The 21,570-nt window shown below is 48.0% G+C and overlaps 1 protein-coding gene across 1 annotated transcript; it reads right to left on the bottom strand.

The window, feature by feature from the left end:
* Positions 1 to 763: 763 nt before the first annotated feature.
* On the bottom strand, positions 764 to 21,159 carry LOC131845358 (uncharacterized). The gene is made up of 13 exons (XM_059194413.1): positions 20,998 to 21,159; positions 19,397 to 19,539; positions 18,883 to 19,118; positions 17,184 to 17,354; positions 15,756 to 16,148; positions 14,264 to 15,117; positions 13,750 to 13,888; positions 12,747 to 12,844; positions 11,348 to 11,486; positions 5,062 to 5,194; positions 4,649 to 4,721; positions 3,196 to 3,326; positions 764 to 2,801 (listed from the first exon to the last, which is right to left on the bottom strand). Exons 2-13 carry the CDS (start codon positions 19,511 to 19,513, stop codon positions 2,670 to 2,672), a joined length of 2,616 nt encoding a protein of 871 aa, XP_059050396.1. The 5' UTR covers positions 19,514 to 19,539; positions 20,998 to 21,159; the 3' UTR covers positions 764 to 2,669.
* Positions 21,160 to 21,570: the final 411 nt, after the last annotated feature.

Here is a 21,570-nt window from a genome sequence, read left to right as displayed (position 1 = left end):
AACAACAAGAGCTCAAGGTAGATGCATTTATAATATTAGTATAGATTGCAAATATAGAAAATAACTGAAATATTACTCAATAATGTAGGGGACAAGTAGATAATAATCTTTTCAATATCAAAATGGACGTTATGTTAATTTTTACACTAATATTTTTATAACTAATTACGGGAATTTAATAAAACGTGGTAGAAATTCGATTATATTTGTTTTAAATTATAAGTTTGCACATCATTAAAGTTCTATTGTCAAAGATAATATTTCTATAACCACAGACACTGGCAGTCGCACAGGCAATAAACAAAAGATTATAAGTATACGTATGTGTGTCAAATAAATGGTGAACAAAGGAAAATATTGTTCACCTTTTTACGAAATATACGCAGACCGAGGAGTATGAAATTTTACACACTTACAGATTATAGAACAGATAGATAATATAGAAATTGAGAAGAATAGAGAAGAAATACAGAATTATAATATTTTGTAAAAAAAATATGGATAAAAAATACATTAAATCAATAAAAAAACATTACACAAACTTATATTTGAAACACACGCATATATACACTTTTGTTTATTATTAAAGTCTATGGTCAAATTGTGAATAGATTAATATTGTTTGTCTTTAATATTAGTCTATAGTCTTGTTGAATATAACTTAATTATGGTCGAATATAGACCACTGGCCGACCACTAATAAATTATTATTATTTAAACAAGTAATAATATGTACCTCACCTATATGAATATAGATTTCTTTGTTTTTTTTTTTATTAAATTCCCGAAAACAGTTATATAAATGTATAATCTTGTATTTAATATTATAATAATTCTTGTATGGGTTTATTGAGGGGTGTAAGGAACCCTCTTTTTCTCCTTACTCTATCTGATTTGATTACATAAAGAAATAAGCTATTATTCTATTATTGCTAGTGATGTGTATACATTTAAGTCTTAATATTATTGCTTACAATAGTAAAATTGCACGTCGTGTTAAAATTTTTATTAAAAATTGTATTATAAAAACACTTTATATAAAGTTAGTCCATAAAAGTACCAAAACCAAAAAGCCAGGTAGAATAATAATTAAACTAGAGTTGCCAACCGTCCTGTTTTCTCAGGACATGTCCTAGTTTTTGCAGTGTCCTGGGAAATCCATAATAGTTATTTGGCAGCGTCCTGGGTTTTTAAAATATCCGCGCCACTTAATTACTGATTTTCAAAAGTATAATTTTACCAAATACTTTTTATTAAAATACTGATTATATTAAATACTTGAATTTTACTACATATTAATATAACTATAAATGCGTTCTGTTTTTAACTGGTTAGTCCTGTTATTTTGAACTTTCAATACTATTTTTTTTAATTTGGGTTTGGCAACCCTAAATCAAACTAATGCACGTTCACAAAGAAATTAGGTGGTAATTCGTAAATGACTTTGAACTTTTCATAATAAACTATGACTAGTTTTCGTTACTATAGAAATTAATTTGATTTTAACTCAAAATTAAAGTTTCTTATGGATCACCAACGCGGATATGACACCCCTCAGCGTAACCGTTTACCATCAGATGGGCCGTATGCTTGTTTGCCACCATTGTAATATAAAAGAAAAGAGTACCAACTACTGGCTTTCGTTTTTGTATGCTGTTAAAGACTACTTTTATATACTGTTTTATTGTATATTAATAAAAAAAACTGTAAAAATGTATATAAAGACAATATTTTCATTATAAAAAGTTATTCTTTTTATTTTTATTCAAGTAAAAAACAATTGACAATGCCTCAGACCATAAGTAGAAGAAATTCCCTTAAAATTCTTGCTTTATTCTCATTCGTAATTATTTTCTTGCATGCAGGCCGATGTAGGAAACTGTTCGCTCCTCCGTCAAGCATAAGGTCTATAATTATCTGTACATTCCACAGTGAACTTACGACCTTTTTGTATTGCGTATCATACATATGACAAACTTGTTAATATTATGTCTATCTATGTATATATATATAAAAGTATAATTTTGTGCGTTTTGTAATAATAATAACGACTTATCAATATAGATATAGATAGGGGATCATCTATAAATTAAGTCACAAATCAGAGGCTGTAAGCAGTGTGACATAGTATGTGTGACAAAGGAGTGGACTCGTCACAAAAGTCATAAATTTCGAGATTCAATTTTCAAAATCTAATACATTTAAGTCAGTATTAAAACACGAAATTTGTATTATCATTAATAGATGATAATGTAATGGTGTATCCGTCTGCGCTGTACGATGGTTTCCAGAGGGAACCGCGTGGAGGTCAACCTGACATTGTTAGCAATGGGGTCATCAGTCCACATTACTCCCTCAACAATCTCCATTCCATTTTGGGTTATGAAGGGGACTAGTTTCACAATTGATTAAAAAAAATCACGAAATTCGTGTGACGTCATTTATAGATGGCCCCTACATAGATTGGTCAAATAATTACCAGCATATTTCTAAGATCAAAGAAATCATAAAAATCGGTTCAACAACTGCGACGACTATATAAAAATCGCAATTGAATTGAGATTAGTTTCCTTTAAAGTCGGTTAATAGAATACTTTTTATTAGAGATTCCGAATCTATAGATGCCAGTGAGATATTAAATGAAAAAAATAATTAATATAAATTGAACCTTATCGCATTGACATAAGGTTCTTGTTAGCTTTGATGGCTGCACGCAGCTTCTTGACTAGAGCCGCAGGCTGTATCAGCACTGATATCTCCGAGCCGTGCATGGAGAGGCGGTGCATTTCTTCTTCACCACCCTAATGGAGAAGAATAGTTTATAACAGGGATGAGCAACAAGCGGCCCGTAGACGCTTGCGGCCCCTTAAATATATTTATGCGGCCCGCAAACCATTATTAAAACTGATTTTTTTTGCACTTTCTTCCATCAATATATTGTTATAAAATTAATTATAATAAAATGGTAGTACATACTATAACTCAGCAACTTGTTTACACATGCAATATGAACGCTTCGCGATTATTAATAAGGGCAACATTATGTGCGGCCCCCAAAAAACAATATAATTTACATTGGCCCTTTTAATAGAAAAGATGCTCACCGCTGGTTTATAGAATAGTTTCTGTTTCACCCGATGGGTTGCATTATTAGATGAATGGTCCAGGGATATAGTTACATGAGGTGGTGTGTACCTTGAGGAGCGTGAGCGGGCGGTTGTTGACCTCCGTGACGGCCCAGCGGCCCGCGGGGGGGACGCCCGCGCGGCCCGCGGCCGACGCGCGCTCCACCGACACGATGCAGCACTCGCCGTCCAACTTTATACCTTAACGACATACAAACAAGACACTTCATCGATATTCTTTGCCTACACTACCGCCCGCGCGGCCCGCGGCCGACGCGCGCTCCACCGACACGATGCAGCACTCGCCGTCCAACTTTATACCTTAACGACATACAAACAAGACACTTCATCGATATTCTTTGCCTACACTACCGCCCGCGCGGCCCGCGGCCGACGCGCGCTCCACCGACACGATGCAGCACTCGCCGTCCAACTTTATACCTTAACGACATACAAACAAGACACTTCATCGATATTCTTTGCCTACACTACCGCCCGCGCGGCCCGCGGCCGACGCGCGCTCCACCGACACGATGCAGCACTCGCCGTCCAACTTTATACCTTAACGACATACAAACAAGACACTTCATCGATATTCTTTGCCTACACTACCGCCCGCGCGGCCCGCGGCCGACGCGCGCTCCACCGACACGATGCAGCACTCGCCGTCCAACTTTATACCTTAACGACATACAAACAAGACACTTCATCGATATTCTTTGCCTACACTACCGCCCGCGCGGCCCGCGGCCGACGCGCGCTCCACCGACACGATGCAGCACTCGCCGTCCAACTTTATACCTTAACGACATACAAACAAGACACTTCATCGATATTCTTTGCCTACACTACCGCCCGCGCGGCCCGCGGCCGACGCGCGCTCCACCGACACGATGCAGCACTCGCCGTCCAACTTTATACCTTAACGACATACAAACAAGACACTTCATCGATATTCTTTGCCTACACTACCGCCCGCGCGGCCCGCGGCCGACGCGCGCTCCACCGACACGATGCAGCACTCGCCGTCCAACTTTATACCTTAACGACATACAAACAAGACACTTCATCGATATTCTTTGCCTACACTACCGCCCGCGCGGCCCGCGGCCGACGCGCGCTCCACCGACACGATGCAGCACTCGCCGTCCAACTTTATACCTTAACGACATACAAACAAGACACTTCATCGATATTCTTTGCCTGAGGCGAGTGCAGATGGCACTCCAAACCAAAGGAAGGACAACTCCCACCTGACGGATACGACTAGTCTAAGGTGCCCTCAGCTAGGGAGTTCGGACCCCGGCTCAGGACGTCGTAATTTCTATAGCCGTTTGAATTATACACAGTATCAATAATAAATTGCTACAGCTTATAAGTAACCTCAAAAACGAAAATATAGCGCGTTGTAGCAATTGACAAGTGACAAATATATAATAACTAAATTTAGACGGTTACCACTTACCATCAGGTGGGCCGTTAGTTTGTTTACCATTTAATTATATAAAAAAATGCACACTTACCTAAACTTTCATTCTCTCTTCTATTTAATACGTAAATAATTCCTAAAGGCACACGATAAAACAGCATGTCCACCTGAAAACAAACAATCGTATAGAAATTACACTACAATTATATTATGATACTAGGTACACCCGCGTCTTCGTCCGCGTGGAATTTAACTTGATTTTTCTAAAATAAAAATAGCCTAAGTAAGTCCTTACTACATCAGCTACCTGCCAATAAAAATCCCGTCAAAATCAGTCCAGCCATTTCAGAGATTATCCGGAACAGACAGGCAAAAATTGTAAAAAATGTTATTTTGGTGTGTGTACGCTAATCACATGCATGTAGTAAAAAATTGTTATTTCAATATTGTTTTTCATTTAAATTTTCAAACTATATATCTGAATTATTATTGTTATGGTGAAATTACCTGATGCGAGGGTTCAGCCCGGAACAGCATCCGCGCGTGTGCGGCGTCCCGGGGGGCCGTGCCGCGGACGGCCGCCACGCGGTCACCCGCCCGCCCCCCCGCGCGCCACCCGCCGCCGCCCCACCGCGCCACCCTGACACGCACACATATGTTACGTCATCATTGTTACGTCCCGGGAGCCGTGTCTGATGATAAGTGATCCACCGGCCAAGAGCACCCGGAACACCAGGGGTATTGCAAGAGAATTGCCGGGCATTTAACAAGAAATGAGCACTTTATTGAATATATTAACTAGTCGTATTAAGCCAATCGTAGTTACAATCAGTTGATCACGTAACATCTTACGAGATCTGCAGTACTAACCACACGCAGCGCCGCCTGCCGCCGGTGCAGTGCTCAGTGCTCAGTGCTCAGCACTCAGCACTCAGCACTCAGCACTGGGTACTCACCACACGCGGGCGTCGTAGTCCGCGAACACCGGCGGGTCGCGGGCGGCGGCGGCGGCCGGCAGCGCGGCCCCGCGCCGCAGGTCGGCCCGCAGCGCCGCCTGCCGCCGGTGCAGTGCTCAGTGCTCAGCACTCAGCACTCAGCACTCAGCACTCAGCACTGGGTACTCACCACACGCGGGCGTCGTAGTCCGCGAACACGGGCGGGTCGCGGGCGGCGGCGGCGGCCGGCAGCGCGGCCCCGCGCCGCAGGTCGGCCCGCAGCGCCGCCTGCCGCCGGTGCAGTGCTCAGTGCTCAGTGCTCAGCACTCAGCACTCAGCACTGGGTACTCACCACACGCGGGCGTCGTAGTCCGCGAACACCGGCGGGTCGCGGGCGGCGGCGGCGGCCGGCAGCGCGGCCCCGCGCCGCAGGTCGGCCCGCAGCGCCGCCTGCCGCCGGTGCAGTGCTCAGTGCTCAGTGCTCAGCACTCAGCACTCAGCATGGGTACTCGCGGGCGTCGTAGTCCGCGAACCCGGGCGGGTCGCGGGCGGCGGCGGCGGCCGGCAGCGCGGCCCCGCGCCGCAGGTCGGCCCGCAGCGCCGCCTGCCGCCGGTGCAGTGCTCAGTGCTCAGTGCTCAGCACTCAGCACTCAGCACTCAGCACTGGGTACTCACCACACGCGGGCGTCGTAGTCCGCGAACACCGGCGGGTCGCGGGCGGCGGCGGCGGCCGGCAGCGCGGCCCCGCGCCGCAGGTCGGCCCGCAGCGCCGCCTGCCGCCGGTGCAGTGCTCAGTGCTCACCAGCACTCAGCACTCAGCACTGGGTACTCACCACACGCGGGCGTCGTAGTCCGCGAACACCGGCGGGTCGCGGGCGGCGGCGGCGGCCGGCAGCGCGGCCCCGCGCCGCAGGTCGGCCCGCAGCGCCGCCTGCCGCCGGTGCAGTGCTCAGTGCTCAGTGCTCAGCACACTCAGCACTCAGCACTGGGTACTCACCACACGCGGGCGTCGTAGTCCGCGAACACGGGCGGGTCGCGGGCGGCGGCGGCGGCCGGCAGCGCGGCCCCGCGCCGCAGGTCGGCCCGCAGCGCCGCCTGCCGCCGGTGCAGTGCTCAGTGCTCAGCACTCAGCACTCAGCACTCAGCACTGGGTACTCACCACACGCGGGCGTCGTAGTCCGCGAACACCGGCGGGTCGCGGGCGGCGGCGGCGGCCGGCAGCGCGGCCCCGCGCCGCAGGTCGGCCTGCAGCGCCGCCTGCCGCCGGTGCATAGTGCTCAGCACTCAGCACTCAGCACTCAGCACTGGGTACTCACCACACGCGGGCGTCGTAGTCCGCGAACACCGGCGGGTCGCGGGCGGCGGCGGCGGCCGGCAGCGCGGCCCCGCGCCGCAGGTCGGCCCGCAGCGCCGCCTGCCGCCGGTGCAGTGCTCAGTGCTCAGCACTCAGCAAGCACTGGGTACTCACCACACGCGGGCGTCGTAGTCCGCGAACACGGGCGGGTCGCGGGCGGCGGCGGCGGCCGGCAGCGCGGCCCCGCGCCGCAGGTCGGCCCGCAGCGCCGCCTGCCGCCGGTGCAGTGCTCACTCAGCACTCAGCACTCAGCACTGGGTACTCACCACACGCGGGCGTCGTAGTCCGCGAACACCGGCGGGTCGCGGGCGGCGGCGGCGGCCGGCAGCGCGGCCCCGCGCCGCAGGTCGGCCCGCAGCGCCGCCTGCCGCCGGTGCAGTGCTCAGTGCTCAGTGCTCAGCACTCAGCACTCAGCACTGGGTACTCACCACACGCGGGCGTCGTAGTCCGCGAACACGGGCGGGTCGCGGGCGGCGGCGGCGGCCGGCAGCGCGGCCCCGCGCCGCAGGTCGGCCCGCAGCGCCGCCTGCCGCCGGTGCAGTGCTCAGTGCTCAGTGCTCAGCACTCAGCACTCAGCACTCAGCACTGGGTACTCACCACACGCGGGCGTCGTAGTCCGCGAACACCGGCGGGTCGCGGGCGGCGGCGGCGGCCGGCAGCGCGGCCCCGCGCCGCAGGTCGGCCCGCAGCGCCGCCTGCCGCCGGTGCAGTGCTCAGTGCTCAGTGCTCAGCACTCAGCACTCAGCACTCAGCACTGGGTACTCACCACACGCGGGCGTCGTAGTCCGCGAACACCGGCGGGTCGCGGGCGGCGGCGGCGGCCGGCAGCGCGGCCCCGCGCCGCAGGTCGGCCCGCAGCGCCGCCTGCCGCCGGTGCAGTGCTCAGTGCTCAGTGCTCAGCACTCAGCACTCAGCACTCAGCACTGGGTACTCACCACACGCGGGCGTCGTAGTCCGCGAACACCGGCGGGTCGCGGGCGGCGGCGGCGGCCGGCAGCGCGGCCCCGCGCCGCAGGTCGGCCCGCAGCGCCGCCTGCCGCCGGTGCAGTGCTCAGTGCTCAGTGCTCAGCACTCAGCACTCAGCACTCAGCACTGGGTACTCACCACACGCGGGCGTCGTAGTCCGCGAACACCGGCGGGTCGCGGGCGGCGGCGGCGGCCGGCAGCGCGGCCCCGCGCCGCAGGTCGGCCCGCAGCGCCGCCTGCCGCCGGTGCAGTGCTCAGTGCTCAGTGCTCAGCACTCAGCACTCAGCACTCAGCACTGGGTACTCACCACACGCGGGCGTCGTAGTCCGCGAACACCGGCGGGTCGCGGGCGGCGGCGGCGGCCGGCAGCGCGGCCCCGCGCCGCAGGTCGGCCCGCAGCGCCGCCTGCCGCCGGTGCAGTGCTCAGTGCTCAGTGCTCAGCACTCAGCACTCAGCACTGGGTACTCACCACACGCGGGCGTCGTAGTCCGCGAACACGGGCGGGTCGCGGGCGGCGGCGGCGGCCGGCAGCGCGGCCCCGCGCCGCAGGTCGGCCCGCAGCGCCGCCTGCCGCCGGTGCAGTGCTCAGTGCTCAGCACTCAGCACTCAGCACTGGGTACTCACCACACGCGGGCGTCGTAGTCCGCGAACACGGGCGGGTCGCGGGCGGCGGCGGCGGCCGGCAGCGCGGCCCCGCGCCGCAGGTCGGCCCGCAGCGCCGCCTGCCGCCGGTGCAGTGCTCAGTGCTCAGTGCTCAGCACTCAGCACTCAGCACTCAGCACTGGGTACTCACCACACGCGGGCGTCGTAGTCCGCGAACACCGGCGGGTCGCGGGCGGCGGCGGCGGCCGGCAGCGCGGCCCCGCGCCGCAGGTCGGCCCGCAGCGCCGCCTGCCGCCGGTGCAGTGCTCAGTGCTCAGTGCTCAGCACTCAGCACTCAGCACTGGGTACTCACCACACGCGGGCGTCGTAGTCCGCGAACACGGGCGGGTCGCGGGCGGCGGCGGCGGCCGGCAGCGCGGCCCCGCGCCGCAGGTCGGCCCGCAGCGCCGCCTGCCGCCGGTGCAGTGCTCAGTGCTCAGCACTCAGCACTCAGCACTCAGCACTGGGTACTCACCACACGCGGGCGTCGTAGTCCGCGAACACCGGCGGGTCGCGGGCGGCGGCGGCGGCCGGCAGCGCGGCCCCGCGCCGCAGGTCGGCCCGCAGCGCCGCCTGCCGCCGGTGCAGTGCTCAGTGCTCAGCACTCAGCACTCAGCACTCAGCACTGGGTACTCACCACACGCGGGCGTCGTAGTCCGCGAACACCGGCGGGTCGCGGGCGGCGGCGGCGGCCGGCAGCGCGGCCCCGCGCCGCAGGTCGGCCCGCAGCGCCGCCTGCCGCCGGTGCAGTGCTCAGTTCAGCACTTTCAGCACTGGGTACTCACCACACGCGGGCGTCGTAGTCCGCGAACACCGGCGGGTCGCGGGCGGCGGCGGCGGCCGGCAGCGCGGCCCCGCGCCGCAGTTCGGCCGGGTTGGCCGCCTTCCTCCGGTGCGGTGCTCCGTGCTCAGTGCTCAGCACTCAGCACTCAGCACTCAGCACTGGGTACTCACCACACGCGGGCGTCGTAGTCCGCGAACACCGGCGGGTCGCGGGCGGCGGCGGCGGCCGGCAGCGCGGCCCCGCGCCGCAGGTCGGCCCGCAGCGCCGCCTTTATTTGGGTACTCACCACACGCGGGCGTCGTAGGCCGCGAACACCGGCGGGTCGCGGGCGGCGGCGGCGGCCGGCAGCGCGGCCCCGCGCCGCAGGTCGGCCCGCAGCGCCGCCTTGCAGTGCTCAGTGCTCAGTTTCAGCACTCAGCTCAGCACTCAGCACTGGGTACTCACCACACGCGGGCGTCGTAGTCCGCGAACACGGGCGGGTCGCGGGCGGCGGCGGCGGCCGGCAATGTTGCAGTGCTTTTGCACTCCGCACTGGGTACTCACCACACGCGGGCGTCGTAGTCCGCGAACACGGGCGGGTCGCGGGCGGCGGCGGCGGCCGGCAGCGCGGCCCCGCGCCGCAGGTCGGCCCGCAGCGCCGCCTGCCGCCGGTGCAGTGCTCAGTGCTCACTCAGCACTCAGCACTGGGTACTCACCACACGCGGGCGTCGTAGTCCGCGAACACGGGCTTCGCGGGCGGCGGCGGCGGCCGTTCCCGCGCCGCAGGTCGGCCCGCAGCGCCGCCTTTTGCAGTTACTCAGCACTCAGCACTGGGTACTCACCACACGCGGGCGTCGTAGTCCGCGAACACCGGCGGGTCGCGGGCGGCGGCGGCGGCCGGCACCAAAGGTCGGCTTATCTTCAATGTTAGTCCGCGAACACGGGCGGGTTTGGCGGCGGCCGGCAGCGCGGCCCCCCGCCGCAGGTCGGCCCGCAGCGCCGCCTGCCGCCGGTGCCGTGCTCAGTGCTCAGTGCTCAGCACTCAGCACCAAACTCAGCACTGGGTACTCACCACGCGGGCGTCGTAGTCCGCGAACACGGGCGGGTCGCGGGCGGCGGCGGCGGCCGGCGCGCGGCCCCGCGCCGCAGGTCGACCCGCAGCGCCGCCTGCCGCCGGTGCAGTGCTCAGTGCTCAGCACTCAAACTCAGCACTCAGCACTGGGTACTCACCACACGCGGGCGTCGTAGTCCGCGAACCCGGGCGGGTCGCGGGCGGCGGCGGCGGCCGGCAGCGCGGCCCCGCGCCGCAGGTTCGCCGCCTGCCGCCGGTTTTGTTCAGCACTCAGCACTCAGCAAGCACTGGGTACCACCACACGCGGGCGTCGTAGTCCGCGAACACCGGCGGGTCGCGGGCGGCGGCGGCGGCCGGCAGCGCGGCCCCGCGCCGCAGGTCGGCCCGCAGCGCCGCCTTCAGTGCTCATTTTCAGTGCTCAGCACTCAGCACTCAGCACTGGGTACTCACCACACGCGGGCGTCGTAGTCCGCGAACACGGGCGGGTCGCGGGCGGCGGCGGCCGGCAGCGCGGCCCCGCGCCGCAGGTCGGCCCGCAGCGCCGCCTGCCGCCGGTGCACTCAAATGCTCAGCATCTTCAATGTTCATTTTGTACTCACCACACGCGGGCGTCGTAGTCCGCGAACACGGGCAAATGCGCGGCCCCGCGCCGCAGGTCGGCCCGCAGCGCCGCCAATGTTCAGTGCTCATTTTGTTCACCACACGACGTCCGCGAAGGACCAAATGCTTATCTTCAGCACTCAGCACTGTACTCATTTTCGTAGTCCGCGAACACGGGCGGGTCGCGGGCGGCGGCGGCGGCTCGCCGCAGGTCGGCCCGCAGCGCCGCCTGCCGCCGGTGCAGTGCTCAGTGCTCAGTGCTCAGCACTCAGCACTCAGCACTCAGCACTGGGTACTCACCACACGCGGGCGTCGTAGTCCGCGAACACCGGCGGGTCGCGGGCGGCGGCGGCGGCCGGCAGCGCGGCCCCGGACCAAAGGCCGCAGGTGCTTATCTTCAATACAGTTCGGTGCTCGGTGCTGCAGCACTCAGCACTCAGCACTCAGCACTGGGTACTCACCACACGCGGGCGTCGTAGTCCGCGAACACCGGCGGGTCGCGGGCGGCGGCGGCGGCCGGCAGCGCGGCCCCGCGCCGCAGGTCGGCCCGCAGCGCCGCCGCCTGCCGCGACCGCAGCGTCGCCAGCGACGGAGCCGCGCCTGCACAGACGGACACAGACTCGCTTATATATATCTCTACACCATGACTATTGTTGAAGTTCGGTATAATTACGGCATGAAGTGCTTGCGACTTTAACGTTCATTTTTATGCACGATCTAAAATTAAAATGCTTATGTCATCGATGTTTATTTTGATACTGGCTCGAAGGACCAAATGCTTATCTTCAATGTTTATTTTGTTACTGACTCGAAGGACCAAATGCTTATCTTCAATGTTTATTTTGTTACTGACTCGAAGGACCAAATGCTTATCTTCAATGTTTATTTTGTTACTGACTCGAAGGACCAAATGCTTATCTTCAATGTTTATTTTGTTACTGACTCGAAGGACCAAATGCTTATCTTCAATGTTCATTTTGTTACTGACTCGAAGGACCAAATGCTTATCTTCAATGTTTATTTTGTTACTGACTCGAAGGACCAAATGCTTGTCTTCGATGTTTATTTTGATACTGGATCGAAGGACCAAATGCTTACCTTCAATGTTTATTTTGTTACTGGCTCGAAGGACCAAATGCTTGTCTTCGATGTTTATTTTGATACTGGATCGAAGGACCAAATGCTTACCTTCAATGTTTATTTTGTTACTGGCTCGAAGGACCAAATGCTTGTCTTCGATGTTTATTTTGATACTGGATCGAAGGACCAAATGCTTATCTTCAATATTTATTTTGTTACTGACTCGAAGGACCAAATGCTTATCTTCAATATTTATTTTGTTTCTGACTCGAAGGACCAAATGCTTATCTTCAATGTTTATTTTGTTACTGGCTCGAAGGACCAAAATGCTTACCTTCGATGTTTATTTTGATACTGGCTCGAAGGACTAATAGTTCTTCGATGTTCGTTTAGATAGAACTTATTAATTAAAAACAATTGTATGCACAACCATACACTACTAAAACTCCCCCATCCAATTTAAACGGGGATTGAAATTACAACGGCCTGAGCAGAGATTCGAACCCCTACCGTTGCCCTCAGACTAAAGTCGTATCCGTCAGGTAGGAGTCCTTACCTCCTCCATAAGTCTTTCTGCGGATTTGGAGAACCATCTGCACTCGTGCGCATTGTCTGATGAAGTAGTAAAAGCTAGCGGTAAAGCATCAAAATTCTTCGAAAAACAAAATCTATTAAAACTAAACGAATTTTGTGTTTAAACTAAACGAATTTTGTGTTTATATTAACTAGTGTTATATACATAGTATGCCTGTCTATCTGCTGGCTTAAATATATACATACCATTATTTAAAGAGCTGCTTCTTCTCCTCGCAGTGTCGACCCTCGCCTCTGGCCGAGACCGACGAACCACCGGCCCCGGTGCCGTCACACCATGTTGGCTGAAGAACAAAATAAAAAAACCCTAAAAAAAATGGTGGGTGAGTTCCCACTAACTAAGTCTCACTTAGTTTGGCCGGTAAGCAGCTTGCTTTGTAAATAAAAGTAGTATTGCGTAATGTATACAGGTTTAAAAAGTTCCTGCCTATAAGTAGGTGTCCTAGAGACGAGACCAGAAGACAGGGTCGTCAAAGAATACGTTGGAAAGATATGAACCTGACTCTGGGGCCATTTTGGAAGAGGGTTGCGGAAGACAGGGTTCAATGGAAATAGCTGGAGGAGGTCAAAAGGTATACCGGGTTGCGGGACATATTGTAAATCACAAAAAGTACCGCAACTTTGGGAAAAAAGGTTATATTATTACCTATAAGTACAAAAATTCTCCCTATCCAATCCTTAGTGCTTCCATCCCTCAATTATGATGATGTGTTTGACATAAATGTAGATCTTATAAACAAATTAGATTGTCCTGTGAACAACTCTATTCCCTTCAATTTTATATATATGATACAGTTCATAGGTGCACAACGCAATTTTTAAAGCAGAAACAAGTGGAACAAAGGTGTCATTGGTGACGACTCAATATGAAGTCTATCCGGGGTAATAATAATAATCTCAGAACAATTCACACAGCGCCATCTAGACCCAAGTTAAGCTTGCTAAAGCTTCTGTTATGGGTACTAGATAACTGATACAAATACATAGATAAGTTTTTTTTCGTACGTACATACATAGAAAATACCCAGACAGATACAAACAATCATACTCATGAATACGAATGATTAAACCGTGCGAGGAATCGAACCCGCGACCATCAGAAATAAGGCGGTGTGTTAAACCACTAGACCACTGAGGCCGATAAATCACTCTTATTTTCTGTTGAGGTATAAAAAAGGAGTTTTCTAACCTTTCATTGCGTTCCACTTCGTGCCTGGTTGGGCTCTCGTGCCGTTTACCATTGCCTATACCCCTCAGCCGTGTCAATAAAGACAGTTCCGTTAATCCACGCTTCCATATCGGTTTGGGTTGATTCACTTCAGATTTATCTAAAACAGATAAAAGGATTATGATCTACATTAGAACTGGAGCCGGAGACTTTTTTCCTCAATTATTTCCGCCCCGCCAAGACAGACTTCCCATTTTTTTCACATGCACGTGACATCCCTGGTTTTTCAGGCGTCCATAGGCTACGGTAACCATTTACCATCAGATGTCCCATATGTTTGTTTGCCTGTATATGTCCCTGATGTTTGCCACCAATGTGGTATAACGAAAAATGTAATTTCTAAGGACGGTTCTAAAATTAAATGTAACACTAGTATTTAAATGTAACATAATAGTCGCTAGTCGTTGTTGTCACACAAAATCAACATCAACGCGAGAGAAACCGCGAGTGAAAGCTAGTTATTCAATATATTTACCATTTTTGTTATCCCTTTTAGGGCTACTATTCTGCGCTCTTCTAATTAGATGCTGTCTCATTCTGTCCGATGTATCATAGGCACTTTGACTATACGATCTTTCAACATTCGACCTTAGTATCCTCACTGTAGACTCATTTTCCGTTGGCGCAGTATTAGATACACTAACATGAACATTCCTCGGTCTATTTTCTACTTCTAATTCTCTTCCACTACGATTAAACTCACGCGTACTTCCTTCAGTAGCGTTGGAATTATCTCTATTAATTCCATTGATGTTGGAATTACAATTATTAATTCCATTACTATTGGAATTACTCCCACTGTCAGGATTTAATTGATCATTTACATTTCCAGTAGTATCAATTGGATTACTAGTAATTTCTTCTACCCTTAACTGTATGTTCGTTCTGTTGTTATTGCTAGGAAACAGATATTCATATGTACTTTCCGCATCCAAATTGGGTAACGATGATTTTCTAACTTTATCAATATTTATAACTTTGTTAACTGGATTTTCAGTTGATGTAGATGCCATACACAACCTCTCGTAAACTCCCTCCGTCGCACTGACAGCGTCTGTCAGTTTGACAGCATCTGTCAGATTGACAGTCGTTGTCAAACTCAAGTGGCCATACTCATTGTCTTTGTACACAGTGCCGTAACTGTTTTCTGGTGTGGTAACATTGACTTCAGTGTTAACAATGTTGATGAAGGGCTGATCAGGTTGTATTGTCAGCTTTTGGTCAAAATTGAAGTTGAATATGTTAGTTTCTGGACCAAGGACCGGTATAGCTGTGTGGGGCGGTTTGTTTGATACTTGGATGACCGTAATGTTAGTTGCTTGGTGATCACTGTAAAAATATATACAGAGTAATAATATATCAGGACAATTCACACAGCGTCATCTAGTCCCAAGCTTGTGTTATGGGTACTATTTAATTGATACCTTTCTTTTGAAAACACATAATATATATTGAAACAACCAGACAATCATACTCCTGAATACATATATTTATACCATATGTTGGAGGAGAAATACTGTTACATATAACAAAAACAGTAGTTTAACGATTTATATAAGTGGCATATTGGAGCAAATAAAATGTTGAATTTAACACCAAAAAAATAAAATTAAACAAATCCCTAAATGTGAAACTATCGCTTAAGTTGGATTAAGCTGTCAATGACGGCCTCATTGGTCTAGTGATTTAACACACCGCTTTACTTACGACGCGGGTTCGATTCCTCGCATGGTGCAAACATTTGTATTAGTAAGTATGATTCTTTGAATCGTTCTGGATGTCTTTTATGTAAATTATGTATGTATTTACAAAAAAAATATCGTAAGTATTTATAACAGTTGTCTAGAACTCATAACACAAGCTCTGCTTACCATAAGACTAAATGGCGCTGTGTCAATTATCCAGGATAAAAATGAGGTTAATAAATATTCGTAAAAAACATGCTATCTAATACATTCAATCTGTACCTCGTTACATTTTCAGCCCCACTCGACTGAGCAGGTACATCATCCCCCACAACGAGCGTCTGTTTGAAACCTTCAAACTGATCTCCGAAACTTTCAGAATTATCATCACCATATTCATCATCGGCGGATGCGTGTATCCTATCCACTTCTGCGAAGAATTCTTCATCACTATCAGTGACGGTGATTCTCTTCAATATAGAATCGTCCAAGCAAATGTTCTGACCACAGATTTTGGTTACACTCCTCGGCTGTTGCGTCTCCTGGCTGGTACTTGGTTGTGGGTTCTCATCCCAGTTCGATATATCCACAGGGTCCGGTTGAGGGGGTGGGGGAGTTGGGGGCGGCTCTTCAGGGGGCGGACGTATGGACGGAACCAATTCAATACCTGGTACCCTGAAAGCATAGAATAATTCTAACTTTAAATATAATCTTCATCTCATTATAACATTAAATATACATAGCATATGCTCATAGCCCTGCTAGGACTATTTGTAAGTTGAATATTAAATAAAAGTAAAAAAATCTGTCCAAAAATTGAGACAGTCCTACATAGCAATTTATATATTACTAGCTGTGCCCGCGACTTCGTATGCGTTGAATAAATAACGAACAAAAATCCTTGAATAGCTTAAAATATTTAATAATTTCACACAAAAAAAAATGTAAAGAAAAAAGTTTCATCGTTCTACCTTTAAAATTGGCGAATTTCTATACAAAATTTCATCTCTAATTTGGTATACAGACAGAGTTACTTTCGTATTTATAATGTCAGTATGGAAGTATGGACTACTATATTATAGACTACACCCTATTTCTTTTATGGATGTTAATGGTATGTTGCAACCGCTGCGCTTAACCCGCAGCAACCCGCGCTGCGGTTTACCCATACTGCCTCAATAACGATTTGATTACTTATAGAGCTCATAACTCATCCAGTAAAATGAGAAGAAAAGACCAGTTTGAGGGGTAACGACCACACAGTACCTCGTTACCCCTCTAACCTGTCTTTTCTTCTCACTTTCTCTCACATCACTATTCTAACCAATGATGGTCTTTTGAAGATTTTTCCACATGGGGCCGTTCAAATATTACGTAAGCACTATAGGGCGGCAGGGGTAGGGGGAGGGGGTCTTTACTTTGCTTATTTAGTATGACATGGGGGAGTCTAGATGATGATGATTACGTCATCGGTAATTATTTACTTTTTTACACGAATGGCAACCCTCACATTGTCTTTGCTAAAAAAAAACAATACATTCGTTGAAAAATGTTCACGTAAGCATGGGGGGAAGGGGTTAGAGCTTTGCTGATAAGGGGGAAAGAGGGGGGGGGGGTAATAATTAGTAAAATAATTGTAATAATTTGCTTACGTAATACTTGAACGGCCCCATAATAAAAAAAAATATCACAGAGACACACAAGACTCACCTGTCGGGGGGCACGGGGGGCGTGGGGGGCAGCGGGCTGGTGGGGTCCCGTGCGGCAGCCCGGGGCACGGGAGCAGCCGGAGCAGCGCAGTACACGTTCTCACCCTTCGACAGTATCTTCAGCTCGTGCAATTTGTTGCGGAGCGTCGTCACCCAGTCTTGCATGGCATCCCTAGTAATTATAAAACAAACCTTAAGGTTGGGCTCGAAACGAGCTGTATCCAGAGCCGTAAAACATTCTAGCGAAAACTGCGTATTGGATTTTAATGAAATTTTATAGTAATATAACTTATGCATCAGGATTACACATAGGTTAATTTTTTTATTGAAATATATTCAAATTTAACGCGGATGAAACTGCGTGGACAGCTAGTATTATATATGAATAGGATAAGACGGATGTTTGTTACTCTTTCACGCAAAAACTACTGAATGGATTTTGATAAAACTTTACAATAATATAGATTATAGATAAGAATATCTTTCTAAATTATAGCCTATGTGTAAGGTTATAATTTAAAAAGATATTATGTAAATTAAATGATAAAAGTCAAGTAAGTGTGATGCAGACGAAATTACGCGTAAGTAGTAAGGTAAGTATTTTATGGTGAGAGGACTATACTATAGGATCCCTGGTCGTACCGGCGAAGTAAAAATGCTCGGTTGTTTGCACTTAGTAGGAAGGCACCTATCGGGTCGCTGTTTCGCCAGTGAATGCGGACCGCTGCTTTTTTTTTTCGGACTACTCTGATGCTGTTGGCCGCAGCTGGCCTTTACAGCTTCACCGGACGTTAGGGGGCGAGTGCAGATGACACTCCAAACCAAGGAAGGACTTATGGAACGGCTGAAGGCCAACTCCTGCCTGACGGATGCAACTTTAGTCTGAGGGCACCACTAGGGGCTCGAACCTCGGCTCAGGCCGTCGTAATTTCGATCCCCGTTTGAATTGGACGGGGGATCGATCGGAGGGGACGGACCGCTGTCCGGCCGCACTCTTTATATAGACGCCCGACGGGTGGCCCTCCCTACTGCAACTGTACGTTGCGTGTCTTTATTTTCTATCAGTTTTACATATTATTATTATTAACAAAATTGATCTTATTCACACATATATACAAATTCTACTTATACTAATTACTTACATTTAGGGCAATAAAAAACACTATATTATATATTTTATTAAGGATGACTTATTATACTAATTACAGCTAAAACTTATTTTCTAATTGATTCCGTCGTGTACAGTATTTATATATAACAAACCAAGCACTTGATTTGTTTTTAATTTAATTAAGAAACTGGATATACATTTATGGACTTGAAGGGATATTATATTACGCAATTCTATTGCAACATTGTGTGTATGTGTGTCACGCGATATTTATTTTTATGACTAATAATTTATACTAATAGATATTACAAAGATTAAGAGTTTTTTTGTTTGAACGCTCTAATCTCAGGAACTACAGGTTCGAATTGAATTGAATCTTTTTTGTGTTGGATAGTCCATTTGTCGAGGAAGGCTTTAAGCTATATAACATTACGCTACAATCAAAGAGGACCTGCAATGACAAAAATTTGGAAAAGGTGGGGAAATGAAATGCAAACAAAGTACGGGCCAGCTAATAATTGATCAGTTGCATGTGACTAACTCACGTGCAACTGATCAATTATTAAATAATATTTCCAATAAATCTTACCAATCTGGGGCTATCATCCTGACAGGTCCATGCTCAGTGTCTATCAGGAAGTCATACTCGACGCCTGCCCTCGGCTTCACGCTGGCCGTCACATGTCTGGCCGTACGGAGGCAGGCCCTCCACACAGGCTTGTGTGCGAGGGTCGCTGGAGATTCAGGCTCGGGATACTGCTCTAGGAATGGTGTGCGACCATTGTGTACGCAGAATAATGTCCACATCGCTTTAAGGGGAACTTTCTGAGGAAGAATTATAAATCTATTTTTAATTATGACTAGCTGTAACCGCAATTTCGTCCTTGTGGAATTAAATTTATAGACTTACATGAATTAAGATATTTTGAGTGATTGATTACCTTGACAATTAACACAAATAAAAATAAAGACCGATTGTCATAGAAGAAAAGAAGAAGAAGAAAAGAAGAAGAAGAAGAGAAAAAGAAATATAATTCTTTCCACTCCTGCGCCATCCACACCACCTTCTGTCTGAACAGTATTCTACAATAATTATCATTTACCTTATGACCCAAAGGTCTCAGCTTACTCCCGCTAGTTTCATTAGGGACCCTCTTGAGGTATGCATTCTTCTGTATTTCCCTGTAGTACACTGGGCCTTCCTCTTGTCCATATGACATTGTGCCGTTCGAGGCATTCAGAAGTACTGTAAATATAACATTGTTCATTTTTAGATAGTTCTTTTTTTAAAATGGGCTGAACAATCTGGTAGTTGTTACGACCATTAACATTGTGGATATTGAATAAAGCAAGATCTTCAGAATAAGAAGCAAGACATCTTAGTCCTCTGAAATGGAAACTCTTGAGTAATATTATATGTATTACATAATAATGTCATATAGATGCATATAAGTTAATTCTCTTTCATAATGTTTGAATATCAATAACATATAAATATTTCTTTTTATATATTAAAATTTGAGCATGTTTGACCGCAATATCACCTGATGTTAAGTGATGATGTGGTCTAAGCTGTTACACGCAAGCTCAAGTAATGCCTATACACTCTTGACTTGAAAGACACAATGTTGTAAGAGGCAGGAAAAATAGACACTGGTAGAGAGTTGCACTCCTTTGCTGCTTGCATAAGGAACGATGATGCAAAACAGTTAGTTCAAGCAGCTGGGATGTCAATAGTGTATGGGTGGAGCCACTCTCTACATCTTGTTGTATGTTGATGGAATGGTGCTGGAGGAATGAGGTTGTGTAGTTCTTGAGCACATTCGCCAAAATGAAGCCTTCCTTTCTTGTTTAATTATACACAGTGAATTTTATAGATTTAAACAAAATTATAAACAAAATAAAAATAATAATAACATAATTTTCTTTGTAAATGATTTAATGTAAATTACATATATGATGTTATTGAAAATGGCCCTTGACAAGTCCCTTACATTAAGCATACAAATCTTTAAGTTGATTAATCTTTAGGTATTAAATTATTGATTATTTATATAACTATTATTTATTCTAACTATATATCAATTTGTATGTAAATCTCAGTGGCATATTGATAATATGTATTTATTAATGTTAGACATAGACACCTATATGAATATATATTGTAAATAAACTGGCATAAGCCAGTTTTAATAATAATAAAATAAGAAATTCAATTGAGTTTCTTGCCAATTCATCACAATTGAATCTGTATAATGATTTGGATTATAAGGAAAAAATATAAAACATATAAAAACAAGTCCCATATGAATATTATTTAAATGAAGATTACTTTTTATCAATATAATTGCCTTGAGTATATAATTTTTGTGTAATTACTTGGTAGGTACAGATGACTAACTTACTAAGAATTAACGGATCAATCACTAATTGTCGCATGAGTGAATTCTAAACAGTAAAGCACAATTAATACTCTGACTCAGAGCAAAAGTATGTCCCCTACATCCATAATTGGGGTTGGCAGTCACAGAAAACGTGTTAGACCCATCAAGCGTAGGGAAAGCCGGAATTTCTATTGAAATCTTCATTATAACAGTGTTACGGACAAGCAAAAAGGTCAATGGTTATGTGAAGGAAGTATTTAAGTACTATTGTCATAGTAAATTATAGTAAAAAAAATGAATAGAAAAGAAAAAAAACAAACCTATACAAAATGTTTCTAAGGTTTTAATATCTTGCGGACTTCAGTGGTTGTTTTTCATTGTATAATTCAAAAACAATTGACGATTCTGTATTATTATATTGAAATAAATAAAGCAGCTTTGTATAATATCACAACCACATACATTTTTAATGTGAATCTGACAGACGCAATTGCAGATTGAGCGAACAAAGGGGATTCAATCTGTCAATCAGATTTGACACCATATTTTTTATGATACAGAATGTTACTGAAGACAATGGCTGTATGGGCTGAGTCCTTTTGCCTTTCCCTAAAAAGGGAAAAACAGAACCAAAAAAAAAAAAAATGATACAGAATGACATCCAGTGCTAAACATCGTCATTTATTTAATCATTCTCCATACATGGATTATATACCTACCGAATTAAGTTGCACATTTTAACTATGACAATTGTTATAGTCTACAAATTTAAAATAATAAATCATTAACATTAAATTATTTACTTTATTAACAGTAATAACATTAAATAAATATTCATAACATAACTAAACATATGCTTTTATAAAGCCTGCAGGTAATCCATGATATTTATA

Source organism: Achroia grisella, unplaced genomic scaffold (genome assembly GCF_030625045.1).
Source record: "Achroia grisella isolate CSIRO2021 unplaced genomic scaffold, CSIRO_AGI_Agris_v1 utg461, whole genome shotgun sequence".
NCBI classification, from domain to species: domain Eukaryota; kingdom Metazoa; phylum Arthropoda; class Insecta; order Lepidoptera; family Pyralidae; genus Achroia; species Achroia grisella.
Note: the sequence above shows the minus strand (reverse complement) of the source record. Positions and strands in the feature narration are given on the sequence as shown.